The sequence below is a fragment of the Magnolia sinica genome, chromosome 14 (genome assembly GCF_029962835.1).
Source record: "Magnolia sinica isolate HGM2019 chromosome 14, MsV1, whole genome shotgun sequence".
In the NCBI taxonomy this organism is placed as follows: Eukaryota; Viridiplantae; Streptophyta; class Magnoliopsida; order Magnoliales; family Magnoliaceae; genus Magnolia; species Magnolia sinica.
Window position 1 is genome coordinate 77,921,223 of NC_080586.1, and position 23,072 is coordinate 77,944,294.

At 38.9% G+C, this 23,072-nt stretch overlaps 1 protein-coding gene across 1 annotated transcript; it reads right to left on the reverse strand.

Moving 5' to 3' along the window:
- Nucleotides 1–2,218: 2,218 nt before the first annotated feature.
- Nucleotides 2,219–3,891, reverse strand: LOC131226313 (uncharacterized). Its single transcript, XM_058222123.1, has 3 exons — nucleotides 3,703–3,891; nucleotides 3,145–3,349; nucleotides 2,219–2,428 (listed from the first exon to the last, which is right to left on the reverse strand). The coding sequence occupies exons 1-3, from the start codon at nucleotides 3,850–3,852 to the stop codon at nucleotides 2,376–2,378; spliced, it is 408 nt and encodes a 135-aa protein (XP_058078106.1). The 5' UTR covers nucleotides 3,853–3,891; the 3' UTR covers nucleotides 2,219–2,375.
- Between the last annotated feature and the right edge of the window lie 19,181 nt (nucleotides 3,892–23,072).

A 23,072-nucleotide genomic window follows, 5' to 3' on the forward strand; every position in this document is an offset into this window, starting at 1 on the left:
TTACTATTCCAAACCCGACCTGAAATTGCTAAACCCAAACCCAACATGAATTCAAATTGGGTTGGCATTTTTAAAACCTGAACCCAACCCGACGCCCTTAACAATATGACCCTGTTGATACATGTGTGACTGTACACGTGTGGCCACATGGCCCTTTCCACAACCATGTTAAAAAATAATAATAATAATAATAATCTCTTCCCATAACAAGAGTGAGAGAGGAGAACGGCCATGGCGTGTTTGAAGATGTGAAAAAAGATATGGCTGATAAGATAACAAAAAAAAAAAACCATGATAAATCTTAGATAACAAATCATACTGTCTTGCAATCAAAAGCTTGTGGATCTGACAATCTAGTGCTTAATGGCAATTCCCAGCAAAAATTATCGTTGCTGAATCAGGTACTTTTGATCTTCATCAACCTGACCTGAACTCAGGTTGGATCAGTGAAGCTCGGGGCAGTCGGTTCAACCTGAACACGAGCCCTAGTTCTAGTTGGGTTGGGTTGTCAGGAGATTGGGTTCACTTGGAAAGCTCCAACCAATTTGAAATCAGGTTGGGTTCGGGTTGAGCAAATTCAGATCGTGTGGGTGTTAAGGTGCGAAAAATCACATATATTTGGGTCTCGTTGGGTTTATGTTGAGTATGAATGAGTTTAGGGTTGGAATCTGTGTTGGGTACTCCCGAGCTTGGACAGGGCTCGTGTTGAACTTCAACTAAACCCACCTGGGTTGCAGCCCTATTTGTATTGCCTAATACAGACCAGCATTGTCCATGAATGATATTAATACACCAATTTGGTGGCAATGGGTCTGGGCGGATCGGGTTGGCCTGAAGCAGGTTGATGACACAATCTAAATGGGTGAGCTTGGGCCAGAGTGTGACATGAGGGGACACCTAATGAGGGGATTGGCCTGATTTTCATAAAATGTGATCATCATGGTGTGGCCCACCACCCACCTTTTGCACGGATCAGATATTCTACACGTGCATGTTTGTGGGAAAAGAATGGTTGGATGTGAAAGTTCAGATAGAGCTGTGTCATTTCTCTTCCCCAATATTACGGCCGTCCCAACTCTGCCCCAATACTTCGTATGAGTTGGAAGCTGTTTTGGACCCTCTTCCGCATTTTTTTCGTGATAAGAACTGATCACCTACATCTGGCCGTCTTTCTTGCCAGCACATTACCAGTGAGAACATCTAATCCGTTCAGAAGATGGGACCGATCACGACGATCAACCGTCTAAAAAAACTGGCCTCTCGAGTCACCATTTCAGCTACAACAATGCTTACTATTTGTAAGCCACTGATTTCGACAGTGTGGTCATCGTGATGATTAAACGTGCATGATTTTTGCCAGTTGATCTTCACAATGCGTCCCACCATATTTGCATGGCTCAGATGTGTCGCACGATCTACATGCCTTCTGAAAATTGCAAATTAGGTCCGTCCATTATTCAAAAACTAGTAATGGATCAAGTAGCTATGGGTTCTTAGTTGGAGGTGGCACACTGATTGGACGGTCCAGATCCATCACCATGTGCGCCAATCGACAGTTTGGATTTTGGGGCTATCATGATTCTCATCCAAGGCGTGCGCAACAATCAACCGTGGATTTTGGGCTGGGCCTGACTTCGCTGGTGCGAACGAAAGGTAAGTACAGATCATCATCTAACCGTTCATGGACAATTAGCAGTAAACCAAGCACATATCAGAATAGGTCAGATATACACAGGGAATTCGAGCAGTTGGGGGCCCACCTGTGATGTTTATGTGAAATCCAAACCATGCATCTGGTGAGCCTCCTCATGTTCACCCCACTTACAAAAAATCGTCCTGATCCAAAACTGGGGTGGGCCACCCAACGGCCTAAAAACTATATATATTCACTTGATACGGTTCGCCTGAGTTTCAGAATGGCTTGCACTTTGGTGTGTCCCTTCATCCTTCTGGGGCCCACCTGATGAATGGTTCGGATAGAATATACACAACACAGCAGACCCTAATTCCATCTGGAAGTTTCCATGGTGGCATCACATGGGGCCCATCAAATGGGGTTGCACCGTACTCACAACTCCGTGGGCCCTAGACAGCTCGAACTAGTAGTGAGTGATTACCGTCCATTCACTGTAGCAACTCATCACATTTACTCCGATCCAAACCGTTCAAAATCTGTGTCCCACTGGATGAGACAGGATCCTAAAATCAGAACACTCGATTAGCTCTAGAACCCTTTTTGTAGCCCTTCAATGGTTAGATTATCAAAGAAAATATAGCATTTTGCCAACTTAAAACAAGAACAGCTACAGAAAAACTGCATTTCCCTTCTTTCAATCCCATGCAATTTCTTGGATAATCAAAGCCTTTCCATTCAACTAATCGACCGTTCGATTCGACCCAACGGCCTTCTTTTCCTTGATCTGCGGTCCTGAAAAGAGAACAAGAAATATTCTACAGTACGTTTTTAGGACAGTTTTGCAGTGAATCCAATCCATCCATCTGTGGGTCCCATGCATGGATGGTAGGATCCATATTGACAGTTGCCCATTTCAACCGTCACAATGAAAATAGATTCGACCGGAGAATCTGATGGCTCAGATGGTCTGTTCAGTTCAGTTCTCAACAAAGGATTGGGTGTTCCACACATTGCAGCAATTAGGGTTTCAAGGGCATTTTTATGATGGGGCCCACCTAATCAACAGCCCAGATATTGCACGAGCTAGACGTCTCGCTATAATACACATGGCAGAGTATCAATCTGGGCCGTCCATCTTGTGGGCCCTACTACGGATTGCAAAAGTTTCAAGATCCACATAGATTGGAACCACCCAATAATCTCGTCGGTCAGAAAAGTGGGGCCTACAAAGAGAAGGCAATGAAGAAAAATCTTGATGGTCCAGATTCAGTAATGGTAAGTGAAGAATAGAGATGGCTATGATCATTTGGTTCGTGTGATTTTTAAAACGTGGGCCATCCATGATCTGTGCCGCTAGATGGACAGTCTCGATTGAAACATCTCCTGCCACGTGTACTGCGGGGAAATGTAGGGACCACCAAATGAACGTTGTGGACCCCACAAACACGTGCCACGTTGGCACGTGTGGTGGTTTTTTTGGTCATTTGAGGTTTGAGAAGAATACATACTGGAGATGAGAGCCTTAGGCCTTGTCTTGAACAAAATCCGCTGCCGAATTATTCCAATAATTTCCAATTCTGCCCTTGAAGAAACACGAGGATTGGGCTCATCTTCCTCAACGACTTTCTTTTTCTTCAGTACTAAGAGTGGCTTCTTCAGGGGTATTTTCGTCCCTGATAATTCATGGTATCCAACGGTGAAAGTGAAGTTCCCCTGAAGAAACAAGAAACAGAGATTGAAATGAGTCGTGTGTGTTTTCACTACTACAAGCTGGGCTGCACATCTCACGTGGAAGAGTGATAGATCAATCGAGACCGTCCGCGTAGTTACCCGTGCTGTGGATGGAAAATGGTTGAAAATACAAATCCACCAGATGATCCTAGCCGTCTGATCGACGGCCTTCAAAGCCAAAACAGCTGGCAGTCAACATCCAGTGGGGAAATGAAAACCCATTCATGCCACTAGATGGACCGTCACGATCGATGCATCACCCGGCTACGTGTACTGCAGAAAGATGTCCTAGGATGGTGAAATGTGAAAATTCTTGGATTGTAAGAAAAACCAACCTGAGAGGAAGAGTGGCAGAGCCGTCCAATCTCTAGGTTTTGTATCCGATTCTCGACGGACGGCTGAGCTTCGACGACGCCCTGCAGCTCTATGATGGCCCACTCAGGGCATTTCCCTTCACCGCAGCTGCACTTCACCTGAATCTGCATTTTTTTTCTCGGAAGGAGGAGAAACAAAAATCAAAACAGAACAAAAGAAGGCGATTAAAGCGCGGGAGATTTGAATCTTCCCGCCCTTTTATGTTAGGAAAGTGGGAGTCGGAATGACATAAGTGCCCTTTTCGTGAAGTATGGCCAGCATATTTTGTACGTGAAATCCACTCCATCCATCAGGTAAGACCATCAATGTTCAGTGCAAAGGACTAAAATTCAGCAAGATCCACTACTTAGGTGGGCCACACCAAATGGATCGATGAGGATAGAACAACAACCATCAGTTTTTGTACGGAGCCACCATGGCTTTTATCTTACATCAAACCCGTTCATGGCTAAAGGGAAGATAAAAAATCAACCTGTTTATAGCAAAGGTGGGCCAGGATTGTTTCCCATTGGTGTGGCCCATCTGAGCTTTTTTATTGGCCAGGATTGTTTTTCATTGGTGTGGCTCATCTGAGCTTTTTTATTGCGCTGATCTTTTTTGTTTGCGGTGAAAGTTAGGGTTATCACCTGATGGACGTAGTGGATTTCACATTTGGCGTCCCAAAATAACTTGGGGATTTTTTACCAGCTGCGTAAAAGTTAAAACACGGTCCCAATGCAACCATGGCTCGTTCATCTAGACCGTTGATTTGGACATGTATTGAGAAAATGATCATACCAACCGTGGATGTCCTATCATCGCAAATGGTGGGCCCACCTGATGTGAAAATCAGGCCAATCCGCTCATTGGGTGTACCATGCCAACAATGTTTGTGTGCCACTTGACCTGGTTTTCATACCAAGTGATCGAACATTCGCGAGAATTTTATAAGGTGAGCCTTATTGATCAACGGTCTGGATTGTCCTAAGGGTTGGATAATGTGATCAGGTATACCAGTCGGCCCCATTAAATTGTGATACATCCAAAAATTTGTATAAGGGGTGGAGTGTTATAACCGTGATCCACACACATTTAAAGGAACTAGATTACCAAATCGGGTGAAGACTTGGGAAAAGAAGTTTTTGATGGGTTTCAAACTCCTCACCTCTCTAACCGATATTAACAAGGGGTGAGTCCTCAATCCAACAGCATTGACAGAAGCAGCGATCTCATCAGAGTTTCTCTAAGGGTGTAAGGAGAGGAAGACTCCAGTATTCGACCTACATCAGCAATGGCATCCCTATAGCTCTTTTGATCTTCATATGCAATGCATAACAAGGTCCTTTTACAATTCCACATACAATATTACAACATTATCTATTCCGTTATTTATATTATTCAAGTACTTTACAAATATAACTCTTTGGTAGAATTATCGTACAAGCAACATCCGGACAACTTATCTCCACCCCCCCAAGCACTGTGGATCCCCCTTAAACTACCGGGTGAGATATGCATTCATACAAATCCACTCCACTTCCACTTCCACATTTTCATTCATTCAACTCCACATTCACAGTTTTATAATACACAATTTAAAATTTACAATCAATGCACTTGTACATCCACATTAATACCACTTCCCTATCCATTTTCATATTTTTATTCATACAACTAAACATTCACATGTACATCCACATTCATATCCACATGCACTTTCACTTTCTCATTCATTCAATTTAAAATTCACATCCACTTCAATATCAATAAACCACATTCACATGTGTATTCATGCAATTCAACATTCACAACCCACAACCACCACCAGATGCGCATTCATTCATTCAACATTCACAAAAGGGTGTCCAGGTGGGATCCACGGTCACCAAGTGGTATCCATAGTGGGCCAAGTGGGATCCACAATGCCCAATTAGTATCAACACTAGCCAAGGGATTTACAGTGCCCACGTGCGATCCACAGTAGCAACTCTTCATTAACACACACACACACACACACACACACATACTACGAATTCTTACATCTATTAGCCATATTAGTTATTCCCTTGAAGAAAAACTTGAAATTGATTGTCAGAGTGAAGTGTCGCTGGATTGAAACTATGGTGTAACGTCTCAAATTTTCATTGTTTTGAATTTTTAAAAAATCCTTGAAACTTTTCGCTATATATAGCTCACATTGTCGCTAACCCACCCATAATACTCGAGGTGAGCTTATACGCGGGTGGTGTCGATAAGGAACCGCACAAATCTGATTAATCAACCATATGAAGCCAACGAATCCGCTCGATTACTTAAACATTGAGTTTAACCACGTGATTTATTCACAGAGAGTCCATCCAGTCGACGTATCACTAATTAATCAAAGACAATCGCAACTAAATAAAGACATACCAAAAGTCGAGACAACTAGGGGCCGGATCTTAATTAACAAATCAGACTGACCCAGTATCTTTTAAGCCTAAGAACCAATAATTTATGGTGATTATAATCAAAGCATCATTTCCACTAGTCACGAATAGGCCACACTATGAACTTCGCTAACCCAAACCCTAATCATTGTGCAGAAAAATCTCGCTACCCAATTCATTACAAAAATGCCCTGATTATCTGAACAAGCTTTAAACCGCTCGTTAGTGGGCCACCTAACCTGAGACTATAAAAAGACATTTGTCTTAGTGGGCTTGACGTCCATCATGGGACATCGAGTCGAGGTCGTATCTCGAATTTCTCAACTTAGATCTGCGAGCCAAGCGCATGAGATATGTGAATGCCTTAAGTGAAACTAGCCCTTTTACTCTTTCTCGAATTTGTAACTTTTAAACCGTCGATTCATCGCTACTCACTCCCACCTGGGACGGTGTTTTAAAACACCAACCAGACAATATTATTGATGCAGGTACTTACGAGACCAAATACGGGTAGGCTTATATCAGCTTGTGTCACATTTGTTATATTTTGGAGGATTAAGCGAAAACTGAAAACTTTACACTTTAATCGTCTTGAGTATGTAATTGGGGCTTGTATAATCCTTATTTGGACGGACACCACTTTTTTTATTGTACTTGACCGTTAACCATATATTTATTGATTTTTGTTATCTTTACCTCGCTTTGGATCGTCTAATTTGAATTGCGCTACTTTGATTGCTCGTCTATGAAATGAATATGAATCTAAACTAAGCCACACGTGCATTTTCATTTAATTAACACTCAGAAACTCGAGATTAAAGTCTATATACTTAAGTGCCGATTTTCAAAATATCGATGGAATGTCGTTAGAATAAAGGTATTGTCGATGGAAACAACGGTCTTAACAACCTTCTTCAGTGGTGGTGGTGGTGGTGGTGATGGTGGTCTCCTCGTCTCTCTGATTCGGTGGCGGTGATGGTCTCCTCTCTAAAAATTAAAGCTCTGAAAACCCTAAAATGAGTTAGAACGTGGATTTAGCCCCACATATATACTTATGAAATGATATGGGGCCCACTATGCATCTCCATTGAAATCCCCTTCAACCATTACATTGGGGAAATAATTTCGAGGCATGGGCCCAAGAATCAAGGAAGAAGATATCGAGGATGGACTACACCAGAGGAAACATGCCAATAGAGAAAGGCCACCATTCTTTTTATTGGCGCCACAGAAGCCTAGGATGAAGATGAAATCAATGCTCTCTAATATCCCAGCATGCTCAAAGCGAATGAACAGATCAAATCTCCTAAGAAGAATGCCCATTGATGTCTTCGTAGGACCCGCAATCTCTTCTTCAAAAAAATGTTTGCAAGTTGCAGTCGTATAATGTAATGTCTTGGATTTTCACTATGTTGAATTTTCAAAAACCCTTGAAAATCTCTGATATGACTAGCCTACGTTGTCGCTTATTGGCCCTTAACGCTCAAAGTGAGCGTATACATGAGTAGTACTAGTAAAGAACCACACAAATTCGATCAATGAACCATAGGAAGCCAACAAATTCGCCTGATCACTTAAACATCGAGTTTAGCCTTGAGATTTGTTCACGTAGGGTCCAAATCTAGTTGACCTATCACTGACTAATCGAGACAACCGTAACTAAATAAAGATCTACCTAAAGCTGAGACAAGTAGGGGTCAGATCTTAATTAACAAACAAAATCAATCCAGTTACCCCTTTAGCCAAAAAACCAATTGTTTAGGGTTATTAAGACCGAATTTTCGTTTCCTCTAATTATAAATAGGCCACACTATGAACGTAGTTAATCTAAACCCTAATAATTGTGCACAAGAAATCTTAATACCTAATTCATTCCAGAAATGCTCCGATTTTCTGAACAAGCTTTAGACTGCTTGTTAGTGGGCCACTAGTTCCGAAACTATAGAATAATGTCTGTCTTGCTGGGCTTGATGTCCATCGCGGGTGGAGAATCAAGATAGTACCCAGAACTGTGCAACTTGGGTCATAAGCCGAGTACTTGAAATGCGCAAATACCCTAGGCTGAAGCCTGAAACTTGTCTTCCACCAATTCACGAATATAATGATATCTAATTTCAATATGCTTGGTTCGTGAATCCTGAATTAGATTTTTAGAAATATTAATTGCGCTTAAATTGCCATAATATAAAACCATAGATTCTTGCGCAAATCCGTAATCACTTAGCATTCTCTTCATCCACACAAGCTGAGTGCATGCATTACCAACAGCAATATACTTAGCCTCAGCTGTGGAGAGTGATACAGAACTTTGTTTCTTAATTAGCCAAGAAACCAAACAGTTCCCGACATAGAAACAACCACTACTGGTCGATTTACGATCCTCAATGTTACCAGCCCAATCAGCATCTGTATAACCAGCTAATTGCATGCTAGTATTATGTAGATACCAAAGACCAAGATTAGCAGAACAACTATACAATTTCCATGATGTGGAAGACTAATAATATGAATCGTGCTAATATTACTAGAATTGGGTACTACGACACACACACACATACACACACACACACACACACACACATATATATTAAGAGCGGGATCCTACTCGAAAGGTGAGGGTTTTATCCTTTAAGCTTATAGTACTTTAAGCTGATTTATTTATTTTGTCATTTACCTATATTCCTATTATTTCATCTAGCCTCTTTTGTGTCTTTTACGATATGAATTATCCTCTCTTTCATGTTTACATGTTTTCTGGGAATTATCCTATTAATTGATTTAGTTTATATCATTATAACTATTGGCCCTTTTGGGATTATGACATGATGTCAAATGCAAGTGATTTCTCTGAATTTATGTGAGGCCATCGATACAAGCCTTACCCTTGCCTTATCAAATTTATTGAGTTGGCCCTGCCACTCGTCTCTTTGTTTGAGTTGGCTCTGCTACTTGTCTCTTTATTGAGTTGGCCATTGCCACTCTCCTTATTATGGGGTTGACCATTGTCTCTCCTCTCTTATTATGTTGGCCATTACCACTTTTGTTGAGTTAACATTGTCACTCTTCTCTTTATTATGTTGTCCCCGTGCCATCTATCTTTAAGGCTTGGGCATGTGTCTTGATATTCCAGAACCTTCATAATTCAGCTTATATTCTTCATAATTCAGTTATATCCTTTATGATTCAGTTTATATTCTCTATAAATATAAGTAATGTGTTAAGAGGTATCACAACTAGTGAATCGATTACCCTATCGTAGACGTAATGCATTACGGGTAGAGGCCCTCTTGGTCGACACGTAATTCCTTGAGTTGGTTGGCATAGTGCACAATCGATGTATGTAAATCGGCATACGTGTTACATCAACTTTTCGGGATTGGATGTCACAAATAGTCGCTCCATGAACACATCGTGTTATGTAAATCCCCCGACCGCGTGTTGTGTTGCCTTGAGATGTTCGCATAAATCCATGTTAGCGTTGGTCATGCCAGCGAATATCCGTAGTTATAGGATGCGGGTCGAGCCGGGTTTTCTATGAATTATATCCCATATTGTGATGATCACTACGTATGATGAACTACACACACTATGCTAGGCATGCATCTCATGTAGGTTGTTTGCGCATACTGATATCTCATGTATTAGTAGAGTACAAGACGTATCAGTACCCTTTACTTTTATGAATATCTTGAATTGTTAATCTTAAAGGATAACCATCACTATGAGTAGGGCAATGACCCTCTCCTAACCATATAGATGATGCAGGTGATGAACAGATGGAGGAACTAGAGGATCATCGACCCGAGGAAGAACACGAAGAATAAAATAGAGAATAGGAATTCGTTTTATATACGTTTCCGCTATCAATGGAATTTGTGTTATGCTCCCATTATGAGAGCCTTTGACGATTTATTTATTGTCTTTTGGAATAAGAAAGACAGTTAATTTCATTCTTATGGCTGGTTTCCATCAAAAGTGTAAATGAATGTGATATCGATGGAAGAAAATATCAGGACAAGTCCTCGAGACATTTCATTTTATAATATTAACACCCGGTTTCCTCGGGCACGAGTATAAACTCTGGCCGTAAAAATTTGGGATGTTACATCTCGTCCCGCTTTGGTTCATGATACTCGGTCAGGTCCGCGACGTTGAAAGTACACGAGATCTTCATGTCATCCAGAAGATCAATAACGTAAGCGTTGTTATTGATCTTTTGAAAAATCTGTACCAATCCAATCTTCTTATTCTTCAACTTATTGTAGGTCTCAGTTGAAAATCTCTCCTTGCGTAGATGGACTATAACATGGTCGCCTGCCTCGAACACCTTTTTGTTGTTAATGTTTTTCATCTTACTCCTTATACTTGTCGTTCGAGGCATGCAACTTGGCTTGCACATCCACATGAATGCCCAAGATTCAATCCGTCATATGTTTTGTTGTAATACTCATGCCCGAGAGCTTAGGCAAAGGGACCAAGTCAAGTGTGTGGCGAGACACTCGACCATAAACAATCTAGAATGTAGACTTCTCTGTCGAATGGTTTACCATGTTGTTGAATGTAAATTTCGCTTGAGACAAGGCCAAATCTCACTGCTTCGATTTGTCACCTGAAATATATTAAAGGAGGTTTTCCAATGCGTGATTCACAACTTCAGTCTGTCCATTTGTCTTTGGGTGGTAGGCATTACCGAACCGATTCCACAAATTCAGGCAGAAGTAGCTAATGAACTTCGTGTCATAGTTAGAAGTAATGGTCTTCGGAACCCCATATAGCCACACAACTTCTTTAAATAATAGATTCACCACGTGTGTCGCATCGAGGGTCTTCTTGCATGAAATATAGTGCGTCATCTTTGAGAAACAATCTATCGCCATGAATACCGAATCCATGTCGCGTTGTGTTCGTGGGAGACCAAGCACGAAGTCCATAGATAAATCCTCCCAAGGGATGTTAGGCACATGTAACAGGGTGTAGAGGCCCGTATTCTGAGACTACCCCTTGGAGGATGCCCCATGAAGGTATATGCTAGTGGAAAGGAATGTCACCAAAAGTTGTGCTAATCTGCTCTGGTTCGAAAGATGAATTGAATGATAAGTTTTATGATGCGTTTGGATACTTAATGGAATTGAAAGTGCACCTGCCTAATTAATGGTTTGGCTTATTTGGATACTTTATGGAATTGAAACCTCACCCATCTAATTAATGGATTGGTTTATATTATTTGCTATTATCCCCACCTAATAATTAGTTCTTACATAAGAATCTAAGCCCGAAATGAGCCTAGCACAACAAGCGCAAGCCCAAGCTTGAAAAGATTAATTAGTCGGGACCCGGTCCAACCTAGCCTAAAAATGTATCAAATGTTGGAATATTTGGTTGAATTAAATAGACTATTAAAATCGAGAACCAAAAAAGAAAATAAAATTTTGAGAAAGAAGAACTTATTGAATTAAGTCGAGGCGTGACTGAGTCACTCGGCTTAAAATCGAATTTGCTCCCCTTGGACAACGTTTCAAGTGCAACAAGTTTCCAGAGCAATTGACCTCCAGGATACAACGACTATGACCCGGTCCCAGCGGTGCACTCACTGTACGCTTGCTCGAACCACTTGCAGTTTAACCCGAAAATGTTGAGTTGACTCAGCGATGAACTCAGTAAAATTCTTAAACCAGAATATCAAAGAGAGTTTTATAAAAGGAAATGAGTTTTAAACCCAACAGATGTGACCAACCGGAAAGGATACATCTCTCTGGTTTAAAACAAAAAGGCACAAGTGTGAGTATACTCTCGTAAATAAAGTCCCACGAGTACCCATACACACACACTCACGCGAGTACACTCACACAGCACCCACACCCACACCCGCGCCCACGCCCAGCCCAGCCCAGCCTGTCACGTTGCGCACACATACACGGACATGGACACGGAAAGGGACATGGACACGAACTCGGACTTGGCACGGCATGGCTAGGCTCGGCGTGCGCATGCGCGTGTATAGTCAATGGCATATATTAAAGCTATTCGCATAGCCCCCATAGGACCAAATTCACATGCCCCCTGAATGGGGCTCAAGCCCAAGGTAAAAAAACTATCTTATATACAAGATAGTTTTCTTTGTCAAATCCGATGTGGGACAAAACCTACAACTTAAAAGTACCAAAACCTTTCAAATGTGGAGGGAAACCAAAAATTTAAAAATCAAATTTTTTAATATCTATTTTAAAACAAAATACAACAATCCCCCACATGTTTTAAAATAAAACTCATTCGGGTTAAAGCGTAATAGTTGTGCAATGGCGCTAGTGTCACCATAGACTTGAACCGACATTAGAGTAAGCAAGACAGGTCTACAAGAATCAGGTGACACCATAACCTTGAACCTGAATACTTTTAATGTAGATCGCAAGTACATGCCACTCACACAACTCTTCCTCTGCAAGTGATTCTACGATTTGGTGCATTTCGACCATACACCATTACCTAGATTTCATGAGTGCTCTAGAGAATTCGCTTAGATTTTTATAGGAAGCGGCCTCCACCTTCACACCCATATAGGTGAATTCCATCAAGTGTATGCAGCAACTGTATACACCACCAAATATATGGTTATGGATCCATTAAGAGTTTTAAAAACTCATCCTTCTGCATTGATGCTCTCACTGTACACCATAAAAGAGGCTCATATAACTCAATGCAATCGTGTACCTCATGTCTTGTTGTTTACCCATTGAAACTATCTCATGGGATCTCACATGTATAGGTTGGGTTGCCGATACTGGCAGCTCATATATTAGGCTCAGCCCCATTCCTTTTGATGTATCATTGACTAACCTTTGAGATAGTCATTTGGTCAGAGGATCTGTTAGATTCTTTTCTAACCTCACAAAGTGAATAGATATGACTCCATCACGCAACATGTGTTTTATTATGTTGTGTCTGAGTCTAATATGCATGCTCTTTCCATTATATATTTTACTCTTTGCTTTCGTTATAGTTGCTTGACAGTCATAATGAATAGACACGGCCGATACAGGCTTTAGCCACAATGGTGTATCAGCTAAGAGATTTCTAGGTCATTTGGCTTCTGATCCAGCCCTTTCTAAGGCAATAAACTTGGATTCCATAGTCGACCAAGCGATACATGTCTGTTTAGTAGACTTCCAAGAGATTACTCCTCCACCTTAAGTGAAGACATATCCACTAGTGGATTTTGTCTCATCTGAATCATTTATCCAGTTGTATCCTTCTGATATAGCAAGGAAACCATTATAATATAAACCATAAGCCATACTGCCTTTTAGGTATCTCAAAATCTTAGACAATACATTCCAATACTTTTTTTCAGAGTTATGTGTATATCTACTTAGCCTTCCTACTGCAAAAGCTATATCTGGTCTAGTATAGTTTGTTAGATACATGAGACTATCAATTATTCTGGAATACTCCAATTAAGACACACTATTTTTTGTATTCTTCATGAGAGTCACACTATAATCATAAGGAGTACTGACAGGTAAACAGTCAAAATGGTTAAACTTTCTTAATATCTTCTCAATGTAATGAGATTGTGATAATATAATAATATCATTTTTCCTGGTTACTTCAATACCCAAGATTACACTGGCCTCTCCTAAGTCTTTCATGTCAAACTTAGATGACAAGAATTTCTTAGATGTATTAACTAATTTAATATTAGTTTGCAAAATAAGCATGTCATCAACATAAAGGCATATAATAACATAATCATTTATAGAGATTTTACTATATACACATCTATCTACATCATTTATATGATAACCATTTGATTTTAAAACACCATCAAAATTTTCATGCCATTGTTTAGGAACCTGTTTTAAACCATATAGTGATTTAATTAGTTCACATACTTTATTTTCTTTACCTAATATCTTATAACCCTCAGGTTACTCTATATATATTTCTTCTTCTAAGTCTCCATCTAGGAAAGTCATCTTAACGTCCATCTGGTGTACCACTAGTTTATATCTGAAGGCTATCGCTATTAAAACCCTAATAGTTGTAATCCTAGTTACACGAAAATATGTATCAAAGTAATTTATTCCTTTCTTTTGTTTAAAGCATTTCGCTACCAACCTAGCCTTAAACTTATTAATAGTCTCATCTGGTTTTAATTTCTTTCTAAACACCCATTTATAGCCTATTGGTTTGTTTCCATGTGGTGGGTCTACAAGTTCCCAGGTGTTATTAGATATAATAGATTCTAACTCATCATTTATTACTTCCTTCCAAAAGATTACATCTGGAGAGTTAATTGCTTTTATATAGGTTGTAAATCATCTTCTACTAAGAAAGTGAAAAAACCATCTCCTAGATCAGTTTCTCTTCTAACTCTAGTACTTTTTATTGGTTGTATCTCTTCTAATACTTTCTTGTAAGCATTTTTACTAGTAGACGCAATATCTAATTCATTAACTTCCTCTATTCCTATAGATTTAGATTTCATAGGAAATACGTTTTCAAAGAACTCTGTATCCCTAACTTCTATAATTGTATTAGGATCTAGAATATTATCCTTAGTTTTTAAAACTAGAAACCTATAGGCCGCACTGTTTTGTGCGTACCCTATAAATACACAGTCGGTCGTTTTAGGACCTAACTTTCTTTTCTTAATTTTAGGTAATCCTACTTTAGCAAGACACCCCCACACTTTAATATATCTATAATTAGGAACATAATTCTTTCAAAGTTCATAAAGTGTTTGTTCAGAAAATTTAGAAGGAATTCTATTTAAGATATAGCAAGCAGACAGAATTGCTTCTCCCCACATATTTGAGGGTAAGCCTGAACTATTTAGCATAGCATTCATCATCTCTTTTAGAGTTCTATTCTTACGTTCTGTTATTCCATTCTATTCTAGTGTATGAGTTGTTGTTTCGTAAACTATTCCATTCTTTTCACATAATTCTCTAAAATGAGAAGATTCATATCACCTCCTCTATCTGTTCTAAGTCTTTTAATTTTTATATTTAACTGATTTTCACTTCAATTTTGTATTTAGAAAAAACATCTAAAGCTTCATCTTTGTTTCTTAATAGATAAATTCTAATGAACCTAAAGTAATCATCTAAAAAAGTTATGTAATATCTTTTTCCACCTCTAGACATGTGATTTCTAAAATCACCTAAGTCACTGTGTATCAACTCTAATAGAATAGATGATCTTTCTATTCGTTTAAAGGATTTTCTAATGAATTTTGATTCTACACATGTTTCACATTTATCGAATCCTTCATTAGATATATTAGGTAATAAACCTAATCTTTTTATTTTCTTTAAAGATACTACATTCACATGACCTAATCTACTATGTCATAAATAAAAAGATTCAACGATATAAACAGAACTGGATGTCTTCTTATTATTATCATTGGATACATTTACAATGAATAAACTATCGCTACAGTATCGCTTACCAACAAAAGTTCTATTCTTAGTCATTACAAGCTTATTTGAATCAAATACTAACTTGACACCAGCCTTATTAAGGAGTGAACTGGAGACCAAGTTTTTTCTAATGTCAGACACATGTAGGACATCATTCAACATTAGAGTCTTTTCAGAAGTGAGTTTCAGAAGTACTTTTCCTTTTCCCTACAACTAGAGATGTTCTAGCATTACCCATAAACACTTATTCATCATCTCCTGATACTTGGTAGGAGGTAAACATGCTATGACCCTTGCACACGTGCCTAGTCGCACCAGTGTCTAACACCCACTCCAAGTTATTTATAATGAAGACTTCTGACACCACAGCTACTACCATGTCAGACTCATTATCTGTTTCTGTAAGATTAGCCTGCGGTATATCTTTATTTTTCTTAAGCCTGCAGGTTTTAACATGATGCCCAGGCTTTCCACAATTGTAGCAGTTTTTCTTTTTCTTGAATTAATTGTTTGCATTCTTCTTTTTGAGCCTGCATTCATTTGCGTAATGTCCAGGTTTGCCACAGTTATGATAGTTGTCTTTTTTCTTATTATTTGTCCGACTTGATTTCACAAGATTCACCTTTGAATCTATCTCATTTCCATTTTCTTTTTAGTCCCTGATTCTATTGATCTCCTCTATTCGTATGTGTACGATAGTGGTTTTCAAAGAAACATCATTCTTTTTATGTTTCATTCTATTCTTATATTCTTTTCAGGAGGGCGGTAACTTTTCTATTGGCGCTCCTAAAAGAAATACTTCATCCAACTTAATTCCTTCTGTCGATAGTTCGTGAACTAGACTTTAAAAATCGTGAATCTGATTTGTGACAGCTTTATCGTCTATCATTTTATAATGAAGGAAATAAGCAATTGTATGTTTCTTAGCGCCTGCATCTTCCAATATGTATTTCTTTTCCAAAGCAGTCCATATGTCTTTAGCAAACACATAAGAAGCATATACATCATATAGTTCGTTGGATAAAGAGTTTGAAATATAATTTTTATAATTATTTTCATCTGTTACTTCAGTTTGATTTTCTGGATCTATAGTAAATGATTCAGATAAAATGTATGAAACTTTAAGAGTAGTCAATGCGAACATTAGTTTCTGTTTCCATCGTTTAAAGCATTATCCAGCGAACGGTTCGATTTTGGCTAACTTAGCAGAAGCATTTACTGTTACTATAGCCATTGTGTATGTAATTTAGCAAATTCGATTTCAAGATTGTTGGAATATTTGGTTGAATTAAATAGACTATTAAAATCGAGAACCAAAAAAGAAAATAAAATTTTGAGAAAGAAGAACTTATTGAATTGAGTCGAGGCGTGCCTGAGTCACTCGGCTTGAAATCAAATTTGCTCCCCTTGGACAGCGTCCAAAGTACACTCTCACAAATAAAGTCCCACGAGTACTCATACACACACACCCCCGTGAGTACACTCACACTGCACTCACACGCGCACCCATGCCCAACCCGTCCCGTCGCGCACACGGACTCGGACTCGGACTCGGACTCGGACTCGGCACAGCAAGGCTCGGCTCGGTGCTCACGCATGTGGTCAATGGCATATATTAGAGCTATTGGTATAGCCCCCCTCCCCCCATAGGACCAAATTCACATGCCCTCTAAATGAGGCTCAAGCCCAAGGTAAAAAGACTATCTTATATACAAGATAGTTTTCTTTGTCAAATCCGATGTAGGACAAAACCCACAACTCAAAAGTACCAAAACTTTTCAAATGTGGAGGGAAACCGAAAATTTAAAAACCAAATTTTTTTAATATTTATTTTAAAACAAAATACAACATCAAATACCTATTTAGTGCGTCTCAACAAATGATTTGTCTAGATCACGGAAAAAATAGCCTTGCTCGTATGTGATGCTACTCTAAGTGAACATTGGCAAATTAATTTGCACAGAGATTGAGGAGGTGATTGATAGGACACGCGTCTACACGCCATGCATGCCATATCTGTGTCGCTCATGAGCTTTGTCCACTGTTAGCATGTCCTCTCTCAAGAGTTTTGGGCTACTCCACTCATGAAGTGTGTTACTCATCAAATATAGGTTGCTTGTCATGTTATTATGATAAATTGATCTTCTCATGTCTATAGCCCACCTCATGAGTTAGGGACCTATTTTTTGGTCAATGGATCTTCATAGTAAGCCTTCTTGATCACGGATATTACATGGGTGTCAAGAATAATCTCTACAACCTCTTGCTGTACAAATTGGTTGGCATATCTCTTATATATTTTGTTGAATGTTTGGGTGTTATTTGAACCCCAAGCTCAATTATGCAAACATGGATCCATCATTTCTATAAAATAAATAAATACAAATACAAATTTTAAGCAGAGTAGTAGAGGGTGGGACTAATTTCAGGTCAATGGCCCACCACAAGGTGGACAGACTATTCAAATCCCAGCCAGAGCCACAACACATGGACCCACGACCCCAATCCTCGCCCATTTACTAATTGGGTTTAGAATTTTAATACAATGTCGCACCCGTCAACAAATTATTAAAACCTGAGCACCACTCCTTTGACTCATTTAGTTTTATTTCAAACCTATTAGTAACTTTTATGAGATTTGGAAATTGAAAACTTCTCTTAATACCTACAGGAGTGAGTCAGCCATAGCCTGACTCGTATGCTTTAATCGCGCACTTGTTTTCAGGTTGAAACCAAAGCATAGCCTAGTAAGTAAACTTAAGATCAAGTTAGAAGGAGGCCTGGCCAGCTGGCCTGTGGGCTGACCAAATTCACAAGCCCCATGCTAACTGTAATTGAGTGTTGCCCTTAACCTTGGCTGTGCGAAATAAAAATTTGGTATGGACTTTGAATTGACAAGCCCAAGCAAATAAGTAAAAACTAAGTGCCCGCATCCAGTCTGAAGCCCAACTCTTTGGAATCTGGTAAAACCCAACAGAAAAGAGGACTTAAAACGTAGAATCTCAGCCCATTCAGTCCTGTGTCCCACTTGTTGAAATTTCAATGGTTCTAGCAAAAGTGGAGACTTGATTGTAGAATCTTGGCCCAAGCCCATCCTCTCAAGCCCCCCACTCCTTAAAATCTCTCTCACATGGGAATGGAATTGTATATTGTTTTCAATGTTGTGGCTCTATAATGAATGCATGAGCCTGACCCAACATCCCCTTATCATATTGCCAGTACAGTCACCTTCAGGCCCCACTCCTTAAAATCTCCCTCTTATCGGGGGATAGTTGTACGTTAAGCCTGACTTTCCGAGCATTCCCTTATTATATTTGCCACACCATAGAAAGATGTGGACAACCATTCAAAATCTACCACAAATTCATGTGGTGAACACTAGAGAGAGAGAGAGAGAGAGAGAGAGAGACCAAAACCATGCATTTACTTAATGGCTCTTACTAAGTTTTATGTGATTAGGGAATTAAAACCTTCTATATATTAATACCAACATGCATCCTTAAAGTGCTTTGAAAGGAGCGTGATTTAGCCATATCCTATCTCATTTTCTTACTCATTTTTAAAAAAAAAAATTTAAATAAGCTTTGTTTTCAAGTTGAAACTCAAGCACAACCTAATATGGGCTGACCAGAGTCACGGGCTCATTGCCGGCCATAATTTAGCACTTTGTTTAAGCCTACACAGTGCAAAATGAAGATTTTGAATAGATTTAGGCCTGACAAGTTCAAACAAATCAGTAAAAAATCTGGGCTCAGATCCAGTCTCAGTCCCCACTCCTTGGGTTCTAGAAACACCCACAAAAAGGTATACTTCAATGTAAAAGTAGAATCTGTTCCCAAATCCATCTAGTCCCATGCCCCACTCCTTGAAATCTTGATGCTCTTAATAAAGGAGGAGACGTGACCCTAGAATTTAGGCTCAAACCCATCTTGTCTGGGCCCCACTCCTTAAAATCTCCCTCTCATTTATGCTGGTTATACATCTTCTTCAATGTTGTGGCTCTCGTAATGAATGCATGAGCTTGATTTTCCAAGCATCCCCTTATCATGTTGTTCGTCATGCCACACCATAGAAAAAGTGGACAACCATTAAATCCAACATAAATTCATGTGGTAAACCATGTGAAGGTTGCATCAGCCTATTGGCATCAAATTTTGAATACACGGTGACCTTTTAGACAAGTTTGTGCTGTGTTCACACTTCAGTGGCATACCTGTCACCACACCTTTAATGCATAAGCTTAATGATCTACAGGGCCTCAGAGAGTAACCAACCTAGAGGAGGATCATATGTGCTTAGACCATTAAATTGCAATCTCACAAACGACTTACGAGTCATGTATGGTCATAATTACCAAGATATAGACTGAAAGCTCTCCATCCTCTTCAATTGGAATAGATCTAGGAGAGATTCCCTTGCTTGGGAGATCAAAAGCAACATTCAATTGATGGGTTATCGCGAGGTATATCTAATTAAAATATTTTTAAAAAATAAAAATGACTAGATCTAAATGGGCATCCTAACTAATTAATTAATTGTATTAGAATTTTAAAAAAAAAAACTATTTCATTAAATTTTAAAAATATGCCTAGCAAAGTCTACATCTACACGATAGAAATACAAAGATTTCTTCTTCACTAAAACAAGAGAAACAAAATTATAAGATTTACCTCTCTCCCACTCGTCTTCATTACAAGATATTCTCACATTAAGAAATACCCCAAAAGATGATGAATGAAATACATCTCTCTATCTATGTTCCTCTTTTTATAGGCCGCACAAGAGAGTGTATTGTAGTGTCCTATAGGAACAAGGATTCACCCACCATTGAAACTTGTTTTGGGGCTTTTTTTTTTAATTTTTATTTTTATATACATTAGGCTGATGTTTGTCTTTTCCCTTCAACTCCATGAGAATCACCTTATGAATGAATTGGATGACATATCAACATCATAGTGGCCCAAGAAGGTTTGAACAATGGGCATTTCCATCCCCACTATTTTATGAGGCGAGCTCCATTTTTCTTTTCTTTTCTTTTTTTTTTTTTCTTTTTTTTTTTTTTGGATTTTCTCATATATTCATGTCCTGAAATGTTCTGGCAAAAAGATGGACATAGTGGATACAAGATAAACATCACAGTGAGCTCTACATGGACCAAGGACCTGATCCTCACCCATTTACTATTTGGGTTTAGATTTCTAACACATGCTCCCACCCGTCAATAAATGATTAGGCCAAATAACCAGTCCTTTGATCTATTTACTTAAAAGGATCTTACTAAATTTTATCTGATTTGGGAATTGAAAGCTTTTCTAATACCTATGTGCATCCTTGAAATGGCAGTGAGTTAGCCATAACTTGACTCATTTTCTTTAATTTCCCTTGCTTTCAGGCTAAAATTGAAGCACGACCCAATAAGTACACCTATGACTGAGTTAGAAGCATGCCTGGCCACCTAGGCCCATGGGCTTACTTTCGTCACAAGCCCATTGCCAACCCTAATAAAAACTTCAAATAGATTTCAGCCTGATAAGCTTAAACAAATTAGTAAAAAATATGGGCTTGTATCTAAGTCCTATGCCCCAGTCCTCAGAATCTAGTAGCACCCCAAAAAAAAAAAAAGGGCTTGACTCTAAGAGTTGAATTTCTATCCAAATCCATCTAGTCTTGTGCCCCACCCCTTGAAATCTCGGTCCTATCTCAACAAAAGAGGAGCAAGCCTTGAATGTTTAATTTGCAACCAAAACTATCTTGTCTTGGGCCCCAGTCCTCTCTCTCTCTCTCTCTCTCTCTCTCTCTCTCTCTCGCTGTCTCTCATCTAGGGATGGTTTCACATCATTTTCAATGGTGTAGCTCTCGTAATGAATACGTGGGCCGGAACTCTCTCTCTCTCTCTCATCTAGGGATGGTTTTACATCATTTTCAATAGTGTAGCTCTCGTAATGAATGTGTAGGCCTGACTTTCCAGCATCTCCTTATCATTTTGATGGTCACCTTAAGATGAAATGCACGTGCCACATTATAGAAAAGTGTAGACAACCATTCAAAATCCCATGTACATAAATTCATGTAGTGAACCGTGTGAAGGCTACATCGGCATATTGACATCTAGTTTTAAGTACACTGTAACCTTCTGGATAAGTCTATGTTGTGTTCACACTCTACTGGCACCTCATAGAGTAACTAGTTAAGAGAAGGATCAAATGTGCATAGACCTTTAAGGTTCAATTTCAAAGAAACTGAGAAGTCGGATCTGGCTCCTACCAAGATATAGATTGAAAGCTCTCCATTATCTTCACTTGGAATAGATCTATGACATATTCCCTTGATTGGTAGATCAACACTGGCAATCAATCAATGGCTCATCGTGAGGTATATCTAATTAAATTAAATATTATTATTTTTTTGGAAACATGTCTATATCTAAATGGGCATCGTAACTAATTAATTAATTGTATTAGAATTTTGAAAAATCTTTATACTATTGCTTTTTAAAATTTATCCATTAATGCTTATGTCCATGGGGCAATAACATGAAACCTTTTTCTTCACTAAAACAAGAAAAATAGAATTACAAAACTTACCTCTTTCCCACTCTTCATTTATGTACAATATCTTCCCATACTAAGGAATAACGCAAAAGATGATGAATGGAATACAATTCTCTACATGTGCTCCTCCTTATTGATGTAGAATATATCACAGATACATTTCTAGCATGGTTAGACCAAAAGGTGGAATGTAAATTGATTGTAACTTTTGATCAGGGTATCATTACGGGGCACACCTAACCGAGTATCATGAGCCATAACGATACCCGAATCAACAGTTATGATCAATTTACGATTCGCCTTCTTTTGGTCCAACCATGCTAGGAATATATCCGTGACACGTTCGACATCAGACCCCTCCACTTGAAAAAAACTTGTCCTTGAGTTACTTAAGGGATTTTGCTCATGATTTTCAGATAAATTCTGACGCTGATGTTTATTAGCCCTTCTCTTGTTCTTGGCATTAGGCTCTTGAACTGACACAATACATGTACTCATACTCTCATTAACTTGGCTAGTATGGATCAGTTCCTTCACTCGCCCTGGCAAAATCTCATATTCTTCCTGATAATGTGGGCAATTAGGTAGACTTGCCATTGAGACAAGATCAATATGGTTTTGTATATCTTGTATAGGAGGCAATTTATTAGAAAGTTCATTGAGCATAATCACCTTGAACTCCTGCAACACTAGTTTCAAATCCCCTGGGATGTTCACAGGCTCCATATATTTTTTCTTTTAAACTAATGCATCTACATCTCATGTTTCCTCATATTATTTAATGAAATCATGTTTGGGTATGAGAGATTATTCCTTAACTTTAAAAGTCTTGGGTTAGTTCTCTGTTCCCAAAGGGACGAGGCCAATTTTTCTACCGTCTTTAATAAATATAAATACATTATCCTGATGGTCACACCCCAAGTATAGGATTGCGATGTAGTAATAA

Excerpts from the sequence above, each read along its gene's own strand:
- LOC131226313 (XM_058222123.1), bottom strand. The coding sequence starts at position 3,852 with ATGCAGATTCAGGTGAAGTGCAGCTGCGGTGAAGGGAAATGCCCTGAG. Across the intron at positions 3,350-3,702 it reads TCTGCCACTCTTCCTCTCAG|GGGAACTTCACTTTCACCGT; the intron begins GTTGGTTTTTCT and ends TTGTTTCTTCAG. Across the intron at positions 2,429-3,144 it reads GCCTAAGGCTCTCATCTCCA|GACCGCAGATCAAGGAAAAG; the intron begins GTATGTATTCTT and ends TTCTCTTTTCAG.